Source organism: Myotis nattereri, assembly GCF_964212035.1.
Source record: "Myotis nattereri genome assembly, chromosome: 4".
Taxonomy (NCBI): domain Eukaryota; kingdom Metazoa; phylum Chordata; class Mammalia; order Chiroptera; family Vespertilionidae; genus Myotis; species Myotis nattereri.
In genome coordinates this window covers 100,757,411-100,773,413 of record NC_138079.1, presented here as the reverse complement: position 1 = coordinate 100,773,413, position 16,003 = coordinate 100,757,411, and the positions used below count along the sequence as shown (strand labels likewise).

Below are 16,003 nucleotides of genomic sequence, written 5' to 3'. Positions count from 1 at the left end.
CAGAACCCACCCATACACAAATTCGTGCACTGGGCCTCCAGTAAAGTAATAAAATTAGAAACAACCAGTAGTCGGTGGATGGTTAGTAATGATAAATAAATCCATGAAGGCCTTTGAATGACACTGGAGACTGTCCTGGAAATTATCATGGCCCCAGAAGAAAGGACTTAGGGACAATGGAAGCATTGCAGGCTGAACCTGGGATGGGAAGGAGCAATCAGCAGAGGCAGGGCCCAGAAGAAACAGGGAACCTCTCTGGAAGTGGGTGCGGGCTCTGTTGATATTTGGAAGAGAAAGATCCGGATTGGAAATCGGGAGAACATGGGAGAACTGGAGGGTGCAGAGGAGACGTGGGAAGAGCCGGAAGCCCAGAGGCAGGCCCCAAGGGGGCAGGACCTGCACGGGTCTGCAGCCTGGGGGCGCTGCCAGCAACCGCTTTAGAGAGACGGGAGGGAGGCGGAGGAAAGGGGTGTCAAGGGAGCGTGCAGTTTCCTAGCGAGGAGCAGCGTGGCAGCGTCTTCCCGCGCCGCACACGCCGAGGACTGGCAGCCAGAAGACCCAGGGCTCCGCCGGGCGAAGGGGAGCGGATGGAAGGCGGGATTCGCGAGCTGGAGAAGGTCACAGCGAGCCGAGGGCCGAGGGCCGAGGACTCCGTGCGGGAGGGAAGGCGGGCAGTCCGCGCCGGCGCAGGGGCTTAGCGCCTGGGCCGTGAGCGTGTAGGGGAGCGTTAGCTCAGACGATGCTGAGCCCGCTCCGCCCGCCACCGCCACCTGCCGAGTGACCAAGACAGCAGCGCGCGGCCCCGCGGCTTCCTGCACCGGGGCAATCCCGGTCCCCACCGCACCGGGTGGTTTGGATGATGACAAGTGTGCAGTGGCTGTGCGAGGGGCGACTGCCGGGCCGATGGGTGAGGCCGGGACCTATGGGCGACGGCTGGACCGATGGGTGAGGCCGGGACCTATGGGCGACGGCTGGACCGATGGGTGATGGCTAGACCAATGGACAAGGGCTGGGTGGATGGTGAAGGCTGGGCCGAAGGGTGAGGGCCGTACCTATTGGTTAGTGCTGGGCAGGTGGGCAAAGGAGAGACCAGTGGTGTGGGAGAGACCAACCTGCGAGGGCTTGACCTCTGAGCGGGGCCGGACCGTGGGGCGAGGGCGAGGGCGAGGGCGAGGGCGAGGGCGAGGGCGAGGGCGAGGGCGAGGGCGAGGGCGGGACCCTCCCGAGGATGCTGCGCGGTCCAGGACGCTCGCAGAGCGCAGCCGGTGGCTCAATGAGCGGAAAGGGAGACCTGCCCTCCGCGCGCTCGGGAAGAGACTGGAGTAACGAGGTCTTTAAAAAGTGCCCCCGCCTCCTCCGCAGGGACCCGGTGCCACGCCCTGGGGGCGGCCGGGGGGCTCTGACACCCACCGCCCGGCGCTGCGAGCGGGAGTCCTGCGCGGACCCCAGCCCGGGCCTCCCGCCCCGACGCCCCGCCCCGCGCGCCGATTGGTCCGGGAGCGCGAGTCCGGCGTCTCGCGGGGAAGACCCGGGAAAGCGGAGTTTCCCCGAGGAATGGGCCGCGGCGCCACTGCGCATGCCTGTGCCGTGACCCCGGCTTGAGGTGACGGCCGCTGCCGAGGCGGGGGCGCCAGCTCGGAGGCGGAGGGACTCGCTGCGCTCAGACCCGGGAAAGGGAGGGTCCCGCTGCGCACACAGCCCGGCCGGCGCCGGTAAGGACGGGCCCCGGAGGGTCGGGGAGGGTCCCGGGTCCCAGGGCGCGGACGCCCCCACCCCCCGCGGGGGTCTCTCTGAGTTCCTAGGGCGGCTGATCCTGGGGGTCCCCCTGGCTCTGCATCCCAGTGCTCAGGCCACCTCCTTGTCCTTCATCCGCGATTCACCCCCTTTTCCTCGCTCCTCCCCCCACCCCGCCGACCCGGGACTGAGCCCGGATAGACACCCTAAGTCCGGGAGCCCCACGTCAGCCTGCTCTCCTTGACCCCACCCAGTGCGGCTTCCCTCCCCGCACCCATCCTCACCCCGTCCCCCATGTGGCTCTGGCAGTCCCGCAGGGATGGCGGAGTCGGAAGGGTGCGATCCTGGGAGGGGGACACTCAGAGGCTCGGTCAGGAGGCGATGGACACGATTGGGGAGGATGGGAGCGGGGGGCCATTGGGGCGCAGCACAGACAGGTCTGATGGCAAATGACAATGGGGAAGGGGAATGAAAGTGACCGATATTCCGAGCCACGGTGATGAGGGAAAGGAGGGGCTATGACGTGAAATTCCCACTTTGGGGAAGCTCTTCCCTGCAAACTACGGAGTAGCAGTTCTTGGACCATCTTGGGGTCATTGCTGCTTTGAAAACCTCCCTGTAAGGATATGTACCAGCTAAGCTGGCCCGTCATCCCACCAGTGAGCCAGGCACAGCCCTCCCTGAAGCGCCTAGGACGGTGATGATGGGAGGTGGGAGCAGCTGTCAGTTTCACTGGGAACTTTTTTTAAAACAACCACTACACTCTTCCCCTACTTTTAAAAAATATATTGCTTTATTGATTTCAGAGAGGAAGGAAGAGGGAGAGAGAGATAGAAACATCAACGATGAGAGAGAATCATTGATTGGCTGCCTCCTGCACACCCCGACTGGGGATCGAGCCGGCAAGCCTGGCACGGAATCGAACCTGGGCCCTTCAGTCCACAGGCAGACGCTCTATCCACTGAGCCAAACTGTCTAGGGCATCCCTATCTATTTTTAAGAAGCTCTGCTAAATTCACCACTGTTCCCATTACACAGGTGTGACCAGCTCCAGAGGTGTTGTGTTGGTGGACGTTGATGGTATCTTTCATATAAATTACATGAAGGTAATTCAGCCGACCCATCATCAGCTACCAGGCAGGGCTCCCATCTTTCAGAATCTCACCAGTAAGGGATTGGACCTCTCACTAGTTTCCTATTGTTTCAGTAACAAATTAGCACAGACTTAGTGGCTGAAAACAACACAGCTTTGTAACAGTCTTACAGTTCTGGAGTTCAGAAGTCTGATACAGGTCTCAGTGGTTTCAAATCAAGGCATGTGCAGGGCTGTATTCCTTCCTGAGGACTCTAGAGGAGACCATCTATTTCTTTGTCTTTTGCAGTTTCTAGAGGCCTCCAGCATTCCTTGGCTCATGGCCCCCTCCCTCCATCTTCACAGCCAGCAATGTCGAATTCCTCTGACCCTGTTTCCATCAGCACATCTTTCTCTGACTCTCTCTGCTTCCCTCTTCGGCTTTTTAGGATCCTTTCAATTGGCCCCACCTGGATAACCCAAGCTCATCTACTTTAGTGGCCTTAATTCCATCTGAAAACTTAATTCTTCTTTGCCATGTAAGGTAACACATTCACAGGTTCCAGGGGTTGGGACTGGACATTGTTGGGGGCCATTGGGCATTGTTGGGGGCCATCACACTGCCTCCCAAAGACCTGGTGATATCTCAGAGGCTCCTGCCAGTTCTTAACATTGTGTGAACTGGGCCTTACACTGGGTCATCTTTACACTTCTGGGGTTCCTTTGTGCAGACCAACAGCATGACAGCTGGTTAGGATCAGTGGGTGACTGGTGGCCACAGCAATCTAAAACCATCGGATTACACAATTAAAGGAAGGGTGTAAACCGAGTCCAGTAAGGTAACTGTTAAACTTTTTAATTCATTTCTGCTTCACTTTTTAAAATTGTATTTATTTATTGAACTTTTACTGAGTAAAAATTTAATTTTCAAAATATACACATTTGGCTTAAAGTAGCCGCCTCTCATTCCTTCCCTTTACACCTAGAAAATAAATTTCTAGAAGGGTGAGGATGAGTCCAGAAGAGAGACTGATGTGCATCCCAGTGGTGTTAAGTAGTATCTCATTGTGGCTTTGTTCTGCATTTCCCATTTGACTAATGATGTGGAACATTTCATGTGCTTAATAGCCATTTGTATATCTTCTTTACAGAAAGGCCAATTCAGAGCCTTTGCCCATTATTAAATTGGGTTGCTTTTTTATTTCAGAGTTTGAGTTCTTTATAAATTCCAGATACAAGACCCTTATCAAATATGTAATTTACAAAAATTTTCTCCCATTCTATGGGTTATCTTTTAACTTTCTTTAAAAAAAAAAATAACTTACTGATTCCCCACCCCCACCCCCAGCCGGTGTTGATCAGTGGTTAGAATGTTGACCTGCAGACCAAAGTGTCATGGGTTCAATTCCCAGTCAAGGGCGCATACCTGGGTTGCAGATTTGATCCATCCCTAGTTGGGGCACATGTGGAAGGCAACCAATTAATGTGTCTCTTTCACATTGATCACTCTCCCTCTCCCCCCACTTCCCTCTCCCCACCTCCCTCCCTTCCATTCTCTAAAAATCAATGGAAAAAATATCCTCAGGTGAGGATTAACCAAAAATTTTTTTAAATAAAAATAAAATAGTTTATTGGTTTTGAGAGAGAGAGGAAGGGAGAGGGGGAGAGAGAGAGAAACATTGATGTGAGAGCACAAGAACCACCTGCCTCCTGCACAACCCCTGAGACTGCAGCATGTGCCCTTGACTGGGAATCTCCTGGTGCACAGGAAACGCCCAAGCAACTGCACCACACTCTTTTAACTTTCTTGACAGTGTCCTTCACAAAAGTTTTAAATTTTCTTCAATTTATCTGTTTCTTCTTTGGTTGCTTGTACCTTTAGGTGTCATATTGAAAAAAGCTGCCAATCCAAGTTCATGAAGACTTACTGTTATCTTTTTTAAAAAGAGTTTCATAACTAGCTTTTATGATCTATTTAGAGTTAATTTTTGTATATGGTGTAAGGAGGGGGTTCATCTTCATTCCTTTGTATTGGATATCTAATTGTCCCACTATTCAACATTTGTGAAAAGTCTATTCTTTCCCCCATATCAATGGTCGGATTTAACCTTCACCTCCTAAAGGGGAAGTGTTTTGGGAATTCTTCATAAGGATTTGTCCCTTCTCGCCCATTTATATCGGTGTGGGCTTATGGATATCTATTTTATTCTTTGGGTTATATCCTGAGGACTTACTCTAAAGTCCTGCATGCAGTTTCCTCTGTAACTGGCATTTTTCACTTTAAGCCACAGATGCTCAGGGCAGACCAGCCAGGCCTGGGTTCAAATTTTGGCTCCTGGTAGCTCTGCTATCTGGAGCCACTTACCTAAGTCCTGGAGTCTCAGTCTTCCCAGGGCAGGGGGGATGATGGTGACATTTAGAAGGAAGATTGTTCAGAGATATGGGCTGATGTCATAGGATTTTTGTTCCTGGCTCAGATCTCAACTTGAGGACCAACCACATGGCTCTGGGCAGGTCACTTTAACGTTGGACATGGACAGGCGTGCTGAAGGGGCCGGGTGTGTGCGCTCGCTCTCTCTCTCTCTCTCTCTCTCTCTCTCGAGTTTAATTTTATTCATTTTAAATTCTAGTTGTTTATATTAATCTTTATTTTCTTATATGACATTATGTGGCATAGGAATGGAGACCTTTTTTTTTCTAAAGTAGTAGATTAAAAGGAAAATTACCATCTCAGTATATGTATCTTATGTTTTAAATGTTAAATATTTTCCCTTGTAAAATTAGTTCATGCATGTTACAATTTGGGGGAAATTATAAAAAAATAGAAAACGAGCAAAAATGAAATCCCTCATTCCCACCACTGCTAACATTTTAATGAATACTTCTTAGTTAGCTTTAGTGCATTTTAGTATAATTCTTTGAAAACAGACTAGAAAGCACCTGCTTCTTAAGTTAAGAATGGGTTGCCGAAACCGGTTTGGCTCAGTGGATAGAGCATTGGCCTGCGGACTGAAGGTGCCCAGGTTCGATTCCGGTCAGGGGCATGTACCTGGGTTGAGGGCACATCCCCAGTGGGAGGTGTGCAGGAGGCAGCTGATCGATGTTTCTCTCTCATCGATGTTTCTAACTCTCTGTCTCTCTCCCTTCCTCTCTGTAAAAAATCAATAAAATATATTTAAAAAAAAAAAAAGAATGGGTCAAATAAAATTGGTAAATACATGAGAAATATAACTGGAATGGAGAATAAATAAAAGACAATTGGATTGAGAGAGAAAGACACAGGACAGGGATTAAAGTTCTTGGTCTTGCCCTAGCCAGCGTGATGATTCTCTCTCATCATTGATGTTTCTTTTTTTTTTTTTAATATATTTTTTATTGATTTTTTACAGAGAGGAAGGGAGAGAGATAGAGAGTTAGAAACATCGATGAGAGAGAAACATCGATCAGCCGCCTTCTGCACATCTCCTACTGGGGATGTGCCCGCAACCAAGGTACATGCCCTTGACCGGAATTGAACCTGGGACCCTTCAGTCCGCAGGCCGACGCTCTGTCTACTGAGCGAAACCGGTTTCGGCTCATCATTGATGTTTCTATCTCTCTCTCCTTCTCCCTTTCTCCCTGAAATCAATAAAAAAACATATTTAAAAAAAAAAAAAGGTTCTTGGTCTTTTTTTTTTTTTTTAAATGCACAGTTGTTTAGCCTAGAAAAGATCATCTTTGCTAAATGTGTTTACTGGACTTTCTAACAACGCTTTTTTGTAAACCAAATATAAACACTTTATTTTTATTTATAGTTAGATACCTTTTTTAAAAGTATATTTTATTGATTTTAGAGAGGAAGGGAGAGAGAGATAGAAACGTCAATGATAAGAAAGAATCACTGATTGGCTGCCTCCTGCACACCCCCTACTGGGGATCAAGGCTGCAACCCAGGCATGTGCCCTTGGCCGGAATCGAACCTGGGACCCTTCAGTTTGCAGGCCGACGCTCTAGCCACTGAGCCAAACCAACGAGGGCACAAATATAAACACTTTAAAACCTTATATCCTTTTTTACCCCTTGTGTCCTCTTTTTTTCATCTTGGAAAAATGGCTCATTTTAAGGAGCAACATCACTATCTTGTGGCCTTCTAGAATACTGCTGCTTAAAGTTTAAATTGAATTTTCTACAATTACAGGGTAAGTTAAATTGTGTTCCGGCCCTTTCTAGGGGTCTCTAGACAGGTGGTTTCTACCCTAATAAATGGAAAGAAAACAGGAAATAGGATTATTTGAAAGCTTTGCTTGTAGCTCTGAAAAAAGATGTATGTAGAAAACAATGCAGAAATGAAAGCAGTTTGTGATAGGAGGTGGGGATTATGCAGATTTACTATTACTGTTTAATGAATTCAATATTATTTTTTCAATTAAATATTTAAAACTTTCAAAATAACCTCAATATAACCTATCTCATTGCTTTCCTTTGGTTAGAAAACTAAATCCGGATAAATTAAGAGTGATGTCAGCCGAGTAGAGGAGCTGTTTATTATGCAGGAATGTTTTCAAATGGGTAGATCTTGGATAAAGGTGGTTTCTACAAGCATTTTTCATATTTTTAAAATTTGGATGATGCCCTAAAATTTGGATGATGAAAAAAAATCCATTTAAGCGTAGTCTGGCTCCCCTGGGTGACAGGCAGAGCTTTTGGAACTGTGGTGGCATTTGTGTGAAGATCCAGCTGGTTTGAGGGCTCCTAACCGAGTAAATAGCCCCTAGTGCAGTGGTTCTCAACCTTCTGGCCCTTTAAATACAGTTCCTCATGTTGTGACCCAACCGTACAATTATTTTCGTTGCTACTTCATAACTGTAATGTTGCTACTGTTATGAATCGTAAATATCTGATATGCAGGATGGTCTTAGGCGACCCCTGTGAAAGGGCCGTTCGTCCCAAAGGGGTCGCGACCCACAGGTTGAGAACCGCTGTCCTAGTGTCATGTGCAGGCCCTGCGCACTCCTGCCTTCCGGAACATGCTCTCGGTTTGAACGTGCATGGAAGTTTGGGGTCAAGATATAGAGACACCACACGCTATGATTTATTAGGCACTTACCTTGTTCTGTGTTGCTATGGACTGAATTGTGCCTGCCCCCAGACCCATGTGTTGAAGCTCTAACCCTCAGGACCTCAGAATGTGGCTGTGTTAGAGAAAGGGCCTTTAGGATATAGACACACACAGGGAAGACCATGTGAGGACACAGGAAAAGGAAACAGTGAGAACCGAGGGTGCAAGTAGGCCTGTGTGGGCTTTGCCGCAGCCTGGTCCTGGGCAGGGCAGGCAAGATGTCTCCCCAGGCTGCAGCGTTATTTCTGGGCTAACATGGTAAACTGGGAAGACCTGCCATCCGCTCATCACCTACTTGCCCCCAAAACAAAAAAGGCCACCCCATGCTTATGCCCCAGGGCCATGGTCTTCAGACCAGCCCGGCCCCGTAATCTTCCTTTCTGCTTCTCCAGGCCAGAAGCCAGGGAGCCCTCAGTGACCACAGATTCTCTGGACAGCTTCACAGCCCTGTCCCTGCCCAGCTGAGGCAGTGGAGCACCAGCTCAAGCACAAGATCGCTGCCTTCATGGACTATGAAAGCACCCTTGGCACCTCCTGAGCTCTGGGTGGCCCCAGGCCTCCCGCCTGGGGTGAGGGCCAGATCTAGTTGTGAGTCCAGAGAGTCACGCCTCTCAGAGCCAGGGACTCTGTGGTCTGCAGAGTGTCAGGGTGAGAGGGCGCTGGGGATCTGGGAAGGTCAGTGACCTGAGCTCATGTCCCCAGTGCTTGTCTCTGATGCTTGGTGCTCAGTGACTGTTATCCTGGACAAGGCACGCCAGGCGCCGTGTGGGGTGGGCTCCAGCTCGGCCTCAGCTGGCCTCCCAGCTCTGCCGCTTCGTGGCTGTGCTGGTCGCCCTGGGAGGCTCAGTGTCCTCATCTGTAACCTGGGTCAGTGAGAATGGCGGACTTTCATAACATGGGGCTGGAAGGTTAAATGGAAAACCCATGAGACACTTCACTTTAGGCTCAGCACCCAAGCACCTGGATTTGTAGTAACTCAGTTATCAGTATCTTAATCCCCAGCAGCCTCCCCCCCCCCCCCCCCCGCCCCCAAGGGCAGGGCTTAATTGTAAAAGCACGTTTACACGTGGGGAAGTGAGGTTTGGATGGAGGAGGTGACATGCTCACTGCGGCGGAGAGAGGAGCTGGCCAAGCAGAAGCACCGGCCCAGGCTTCTCCAGCTCTGTTCACACTGCGCCCCAGATCCATTCTCCTTGAGCCCAGGCTTCACTGTGGGGGTTTGCTTTCTCCCTTAGGACAGAGTCCCTGGACTGCCAGGTTGCTTGCCAGGAATCAGAAGGAGAAATCCATCTCCTGGAGCTTGAGTGTGGCCTGGGGGACAGGCCGTTGGTCCCAGAATGCCCCTGCCTGAGCCCAGCGAGCAGGAAGGCGAGAGTGTGACGGCCGGCCAGGAGCCGTCCCCACAGGCCCCTGAGCCGGGCACAGATGTCGTCCCTTCAGCTCCCAGGAAGCCCAATCCCAGGAAGTTCTCCAAACTAGTCCTGCTGACAGCATCCAAAGACAGTGACAAAGTGGCTGCCGCCAAGCGCAAGGGAGTGCACTGCATCATGTCCCTGGGGGTGCCCGGCCCCACCACCCTGGCCAAGGCCCTCCTCAAGATCCATCCCGAGGCCCAGCGTGCCATTGAGGCAGCCCCCCCGGAGCCTGAGCAGAAACGCAGGAAGCTGGACACAGGTGAGGCCCTCATTCCAGCGAGCCAAACTGAGCAAGACGTCCCTGGGGCTGCAAGTCCCCTGACACCCGCACAGCCGAGGGGCAGACAGGCTTGGCTGGCTCTAGAAAGAGCATGCCCGTGCTGTGAGCGTGTCTGCATGTTTCTCTCTCTCCACGTTACATATGAGTGTAAATCTCTGCGTGTCTGTAGCCTCGATGCATGTGTGTCTAGGGTTCTGTGTCTACATGTGGATTTGCCTGGAAAGGTATGTCTGTATGTGTGTCCACGTCCCTGGGCCTATTTCTGTCCATGTCTGCTCTTTTTTTTTTTTTAAATCCTCACCCTTTCCACTGATTTTTAGAGAATAGAAGGGAGGGAGGAGAGAGGGAGGGAGAAAGAGAGAGAGAGAGAGAGAGAGAGAAACATTGATGTAAGAGAGATACATTGATTGGTTGCCTCCTGCACACACCATGACCCGGATTAGGGATCAAGCCTGCAACCGAAGTATGTGTACTTGACAGGGGATCGAACCCACAGCCCTTCAGTCTGAGTGCTGATGATCTAACCACTGAGCAACTAGCGAGGGCTGTCCATTGCCTGCTCTTGTGTATTTCTGTATTTATGTGTTCAGGGGGTGCGTGTGTGCATATTTCTGTGCCAAAGTCTATTTGGAGCCCCAGGCTTGGTGCAGGTGACAGTGGAACTTGGAAACCTGAGGGACGCCTGGGCGGGGGGGATGCCTAGTAGCTGGGAAGGAGATGAGCTGAGGTTTCTTCCCAACCAGAAACAGGGTCTGCTGAGCCCTGAGAAGATAGAGAAAATAAAGCCACAGCAGTTGGCCCTATTTGCTGCGTATGAACAGGGGCCTCCTTGGAGTCAGTCAGGGCACTCGGTTTGGTAGCCAGTCCCGGGAAAGGGAAACCAAAGCTTCTTGGCTTCCACCAGGTAGCTGGGCAGTACAAGGGACCCCTCCGCACTGATGGAAACAGTGGTGAGTGCTGTGAAGTCAGGGGTGGAGGGCCCCTCCTACTTCCCCAAGGTTGAGACATTAAGGCTCCTGAGACAGGACACCCCAGCTACAGGCCTGAGGGACCCCTCACCCTCCATCCCCTGTTGGATAGGAGCTGTAATCAGGGAGTTGGGGACCCCTTCTCCCCAGAACCTGCAGTGTGCCCAGTGTACCCTGTGAGCGCTTCCACCAGCCAGTTCTGGCTCAGGGCCTCCGTGTGTATACCTGCTTCCTCCTGCCAGCCCAGGGGGTGGAGGGTGCTGTCCTGTGACCTGTTGGGAAGCAGGGTTCAGAGAGGCCAAGTTATACCCTGAGGCCACCAGCTCGTCCCTGCAGAGGGTTAGGGGGGACATCTGGCTCAGAGACCGTCTTCCCGCTCAACTCAGTGGGTTGGGTCAGCTCCATGGCCTTTCCCACCCTCTCTGAGACCTCAGCTTGGGCATCTGCCCAGGTTCTTGGGCCAGATAGGCTCTACCCCATACACGCTATTGTGAGGATTCGAACAAAAGCCAGCCTTCCTCAGGTGGAGAGATGGAGGGCAGAGCCAGGCTGTCTCTCTGCCCCACAGGCTCCCTTAGGCAGGTACTCCAGCAGTCACCAACCCCCTCAGCTGCCATCCCACCTTCACACACACACACACACACACACACACCCCTTGCTCCATCCCTGGCCAGGCACTGGGACAGCAGCAGCTTCCTAGTCCTCAGCCCAGATTTGGCCCAAAGTTTCCTGGAAATGACTGTAGCAGCCTCTGTGGCCTTTGGGAGCGTATCTCTGGAGTTGGCAATCTTCGAAGTCGGTCAGTGGTGCCCAGGTCATCCCCTGGTGGGCTGAGAGCTCAGGGATTCAGGCCTGTGCCACACCCTCACCCCTCCCTTTTCCTCTGAACCCTCCTGACCCACCCCATTCTCTTCCAGAAGGAAAAGAAGACGGAAGGTTGGCAGAGGGGCCAGTTCCCAGTCCCACAGTGGGCGGGGAGGAGGCCTCTGTGGGGCCCAGCGAGGCTCCGTAACCCTGACGACTGCAGGCACGGTGTCCTTGATGGCTCAGTGAACTTGGCTGTGACTTCTTCTGCCTGGGGCCAGTCCCCAATGATTTTCACTCACAACATTGTGTAATGTTTTTCAGCTCAAGCTCAAGTTACTTTTGTAAGCAGAACAAAAGATTAAAATAAAATAAATGCTAAATCCTATCATGAACAGGTTGTAAAAATTCCAGGATTCTGGGTCCTTTGTGGCCCAACTCCAACCCCACCAGCCCTCACATGGTCCTTCCCCAGGCTGCCTGGACTGGGCTCTATTTCCGATTCAGGAGGGCTCTCGAGGGCCTTCATCCCCCAGAACCTCACACCCCGAGGGCTCCTTCGATCTGGAAATCCAGCCCCTGGCAAGAGACTAGGTGGGTCTCTGAGGTTCCCTTCCTTCTGCCCTGGTCTGAAAAGGGACAGTGGGACCTCCAGCCCTGATCCCCTAGGAAGCTGATCCAGCCACCTCCCTGGCTCCCTCCAGGGCCTGTCCCCTTGCTGGAGCCTCAGGAGGCTCACCTCCTCCAGGCAGCCACATGGGACTGATAGCCCCCTGCACAGGGCTCTGCCATCACTGCGGCCCAGGGTTCTGCTGAGCGGGGGGCTGCAGTCTGGGGGCGGGCCCCCTGACAAGTGTGTGGTGTTCCTTCCAGGTGGGTTGGGGCTGAGATGACCAGGAGCCTGAACCCCTCTCTAGCCCCTGGGTGCTGCCACTGCTGGAGGAGGAAGTGGAGGAACTCCACAGCTCTCCTCCAACCAGAAGTCCAGGTCCCCCAGAGGCCCCCAGCCTCAGTTGCCTCACTACAGTGGCCCTCATTATTTGTAAACGGCCACTGGGCACAAGGAAATGGCTTATTTTTAAAAAATACATTTTTATTGATTTTGATACCAAATTTTTGGACTGGAACCCAGATTCTTTGTCCACCCGAATCGAAGAATGAATCCACGGACAGAAAGTGGTATAGCAAAGGTGAAGATTTATTGAAGAACAAGTACAGACTCCCACATGGGGAGAGGGAAAGAGTCCCACAGAACTGACTACCACGTAGGGAGGGGAAAAGGGCCCCACTGAGTTCCTTTTCCCTATGGCTTATAAAGCTACAGATCCTGGTGCCTTGATATCCCTTCTGATTGGTCAATATTCCCCTTCAAATTGGTTACTATAGTGATTCCTAAGGCCCTCCTCCCTCATCTCCTTCCATTCCTCTGGGCTTTCTTTTCCATCTGGATGAAGGACTTCCTTCTCTTTATTTTGTAAATGTAGACCTTTCCTGGCTACTTCCAGTTCCCTTGTCTTATGGAAATGCAACTATTGCTGCTCCCCTGTCTTATGGAGATGTAAGTGCACCTGGCTTCCTTGTGTTATGGAAATGTACTTTCTCCCAGTCTTCAGCCCCGAGCTTTTCCATGGACCCCAATTCTAAAAAAAACCCTAAGCCTGCCTGTGTTCCCCCCAAATCCCTGCTTCAATTTCAGAGAGGAAGGAAAAGGGGAGAGAAAGATAGAAACATCAATGGTGAGAGAGAATCATTGATCAGCTGCCTGCCCCACACTGGGGATTGAGCCCACAACCCGGGCATGTGTCCTGACCAGGAATCCAACTGTGACCTGCTTCATAGGTCGATGCTCAATCACCGGCCAGGTATCTCTTGACACCGTCTCAGGAGAGGTAGTTGCCCAGCACGTTTTCCTTGCCAGCTCTCCATTTCGCTATTTTATTTTTACAGCATGTTTGTCTGTAACGTTTATATTCTGCAACCATAATTTGAGATGTTCTTTTGTCTTAATTCCAGATTTAAATAGGTTCCCTTTACCCACCAATTCCTGCTTTCCTCTGTTCTGAGTCATCCTTTAGCGGGGCAGGTTTTGTCTGACGGTAAGAACGTAGGAGGAGTTGCTCAGGCTCTAGCGTGTGATGGCGGAGTGCCACCCGGGAAGCAGGGGTGAAGAAGGGGAGGAGAGGAGAGGGGGCAGGCCAGGCGTGACTTCATCCCACTCAGCCTGGCATCCAGGCAGCCCCAGCCTGGGCGGGTCAGAGAGGAATGACGGGCCTGCCCACTCCCTGAACTTCAGTGTGGCATTACCCCTCCTGCTGCTGCCAGGGAAGCTGCAGGCTGCGTGGGCACTCATGACCCCAGTGAGGGGCCTGGCTGACTTGGTGGCCCCTGTTGGCTGCTTGAGGGCACAGCAAAGGCCCATCTCCCTCCTGAGTGGCCGTCATCTGCCTGGAAGGTGTTCAGGACCGCGGGTCAGGAAGCCCCTGCTAGCCACGCCGGGAACACACGCAAGGGCCAGCAGTGTCCAAGATTTTCTTTATTTTGAAACAGTTCAAGTTCGTATAAAAGTTAAAGGAGCGGTGTAGAGGACATGGTATAATTCTCACCTAGGTTCACCCCCATTTCTACCCCTTCTCCTCTCTCCTGCCACTTGCCGGCCCCTTCACTTCTTGAAGACCTTCAAGTCTGTCCAGAGCAGGGTGCCTGGGATCTAGTGATAAACAAGTCACAGCGCTGGCCTCCCAGGGCTAGACAGGAAACACGGAACTTCCTGACTGGTAAGTCCATGAAAGCTGGGGCAAAGGGCTGCCCACAGTGTCTGACAGGGGCCTGGCTCACGGAGGGCAGCCTGAGAAAGCCCCTAGAGCAGTGGTTCTCAACCTTCCTGATGCCGCGACCCTTTAATACAGTTCCTCATGTTGTGGTTGTTAGGTTAGGTGGCTCAGGAGGCGGCGCAAGAAATAGTCCAGTGAATCAGAAAAGAAAGGAAAGGAAAAGGTTTATTTCTGCGTCCCCGGGAGACCCACGTACCCCAAGGACAGGGCACGTGGATTCACGCCAACTGGGAGGGGGGCGCTTTTTTTATACTGCGGTTGGGTGAGGGGCGGGGACATGAGCTGAGGTATTCAGTTGAGGAAGTTTCAGCTGCAGGGGTCAGCCAGGTATTCAGGAATGAGTCAGTATCTGTGTCGGGGTCGTTGTGGATTCAGGGAGAAGCCTGTATCTGTGTCTGGCACGCTGATCTGTTAGAAATGCCAGGGGGAGTCCATTATCTTGTCACATGTCTGCATGTATCCGATCCTGGGCTCTCTCCGACCTAACAGTGGTGACCCCCAACCATAAAACTATTTTCGTGGCTGCTTCATAACTGTAATGTTGCTACTGTGATGAATCGTAATGTAAATATCTGATATGCAGGATGTATTTTCATAGTTACAAATTGAACATAATGAAAGCACAGTGATTAATCACAAAAACAATATGTAATTATATATGTGTTTTCCGATGGTCTCAGGCGACCCCTGTGAAAGGGTCGTTCGACCCCCAAAGGGGTCGCGACCCACAGGTTGAGAACCGCTGCCCTAGAGGGAGTTGAAGGGTGAGGATAGTGGGTGAGAGGATTGAGCCCAGGGCCCGGATGGAGCCGGTCAGGAAGACCAGTGGCAGGAACGGTGAGCAGATGTGGGTGGCTCAGGGCCTGGAGGCCACAGTGAGGGTTTCAGATTCATCACAGGTTGGGAGGTCAGGAATGGATCCAGGAAGAGGAGGGACGTGGTCAGCATCATTACACAAAACTCCCCCCAGGGCCATGAGGATGGACTGGTAGGGTCCAAAGTGGGGGCTGGAGAGCCACTGAGGAGGCCCTGATAGGTTGTCTTGCTTGGGGGACAGGGCATGAGGGAGAGAGAGTAGCAGCCTTCCCAGCGAGGGGTGACAGTGCCACCTACCAGGAGGGTAATCCAGGAGAAGGGTCAGGGGAAAGTGACCCATTCTGGTCATATGGGAGGCAACCCATGGATGTTTCTTACAGGGATATTTCCCCTTCCTCTCTGTCTATATCTATCTATTTTTTTTTAAAATCCTCACCCAAGGACATTTTTCCATTGACTTTTAGAGAGAGTGAAAAGAGAGGGAAAGACAGAGAGAAACATCAATGTGAGAGAAACACATCCATGGGTTGCCTCCTGCACTGGCCCCAATGGGCCTTTGACTGTGTTAACGTAAAAACCATTCAAACCTGTAAAGAATTTTGTGAGTTTATTTGAGCCAATCTGTTGACCATTGCCAGGAAGCAGACTCTCAACAGATTAGGTTATGCTCCAGAGAATGGGGAGTTCATTCCTTGTTTTCATAAATTACCATCAAAAGGAAAATACGTGAGTTACATGAAATTCATTGGTGATAGATTAGGGAGGTGGGAGAAAGCAAAGGAGGGGGGAACCTCTGGGATTGGATAAAAAGTGAAATGATGGACATGTGCTTCTTTTACACAGATGGATACAGGATAGTTAACATAGTTAACAGGTGACGATTAACACGATAATAACAATGAGGGAGTGCCATGTCTTGTGCCCGGAAGGGTCCGGAAAAAGGGAAGTTACAAGTTACCCAGACATTTCACAGGTATGTTATTTT

At 51.5% G+C, this 16,003-nt stretch overlaps 1 protein-coding gene across 4 annotated transcripts; it reads left to right on the top strand.

Moving 5' to 3' along the window:
• The first annotated feature begins 458 nt into the window (after positions 1–458).
• FLYWCH2 (FLYWCH family member 2) lies at positions 459–11,759 on the top strand. 4 transcript variants are annotated; one of them, XM_081089311.1, is made up of 4 exons: positions 1,520–1,712; positions 2,773–2,840; positions 9,140–9,578; positions 11,485–11,759. In XM_081089311.1, the coding sequence occupies exons 3-4, from the start codon at positions 9,242–9,244 to the stop codon at positions 11,577–11,579; spliced, it is 432 nt and encodes a 143-aa protein (XP_080945437.1). In that variant the 5' UTR covers positions 1,520–1,712; positions 2,773–2,840; positions 9,140–9,241; the 3' UTR covers positions 11,580–11,759. The 4 variants fall into 4 exon arrangements, with proteins under 4 accessions (XP_080945438.1, XP_080945437.1, XP_080945436.1 ...); XM_081089312.1 differs by lacking the exons at positions 1,520–1,712; positions 2,773–2,840 and adding an exon at positions 459–907; XM_081089310.1 differs by lacking the exon at positions 2,773–2,840 and having other exon boundaries at positions 1,539–1,712.
• Positions 11,760–16,003: the final 4,244 nt, after the last annotated feature.

Excerpts from the sequence above, each read along its gene's own strand:
- FLYWCH2 (XM_081089312.1), top strand. The coding sequence starts at position 9,242 with ATGCCCCTGCCTGAGCCCAGCGAGCAGGAAGGCGAGAGTGTGACGGCC. Across the intron at positions 9,579-11,484 it reads ACGCAGGAAGCTGGACACAG|AAGGAAAAGAAGACGGAAGG; the intron begins GTGAGGCCCTCA and ends ATTCTCTTCCAG.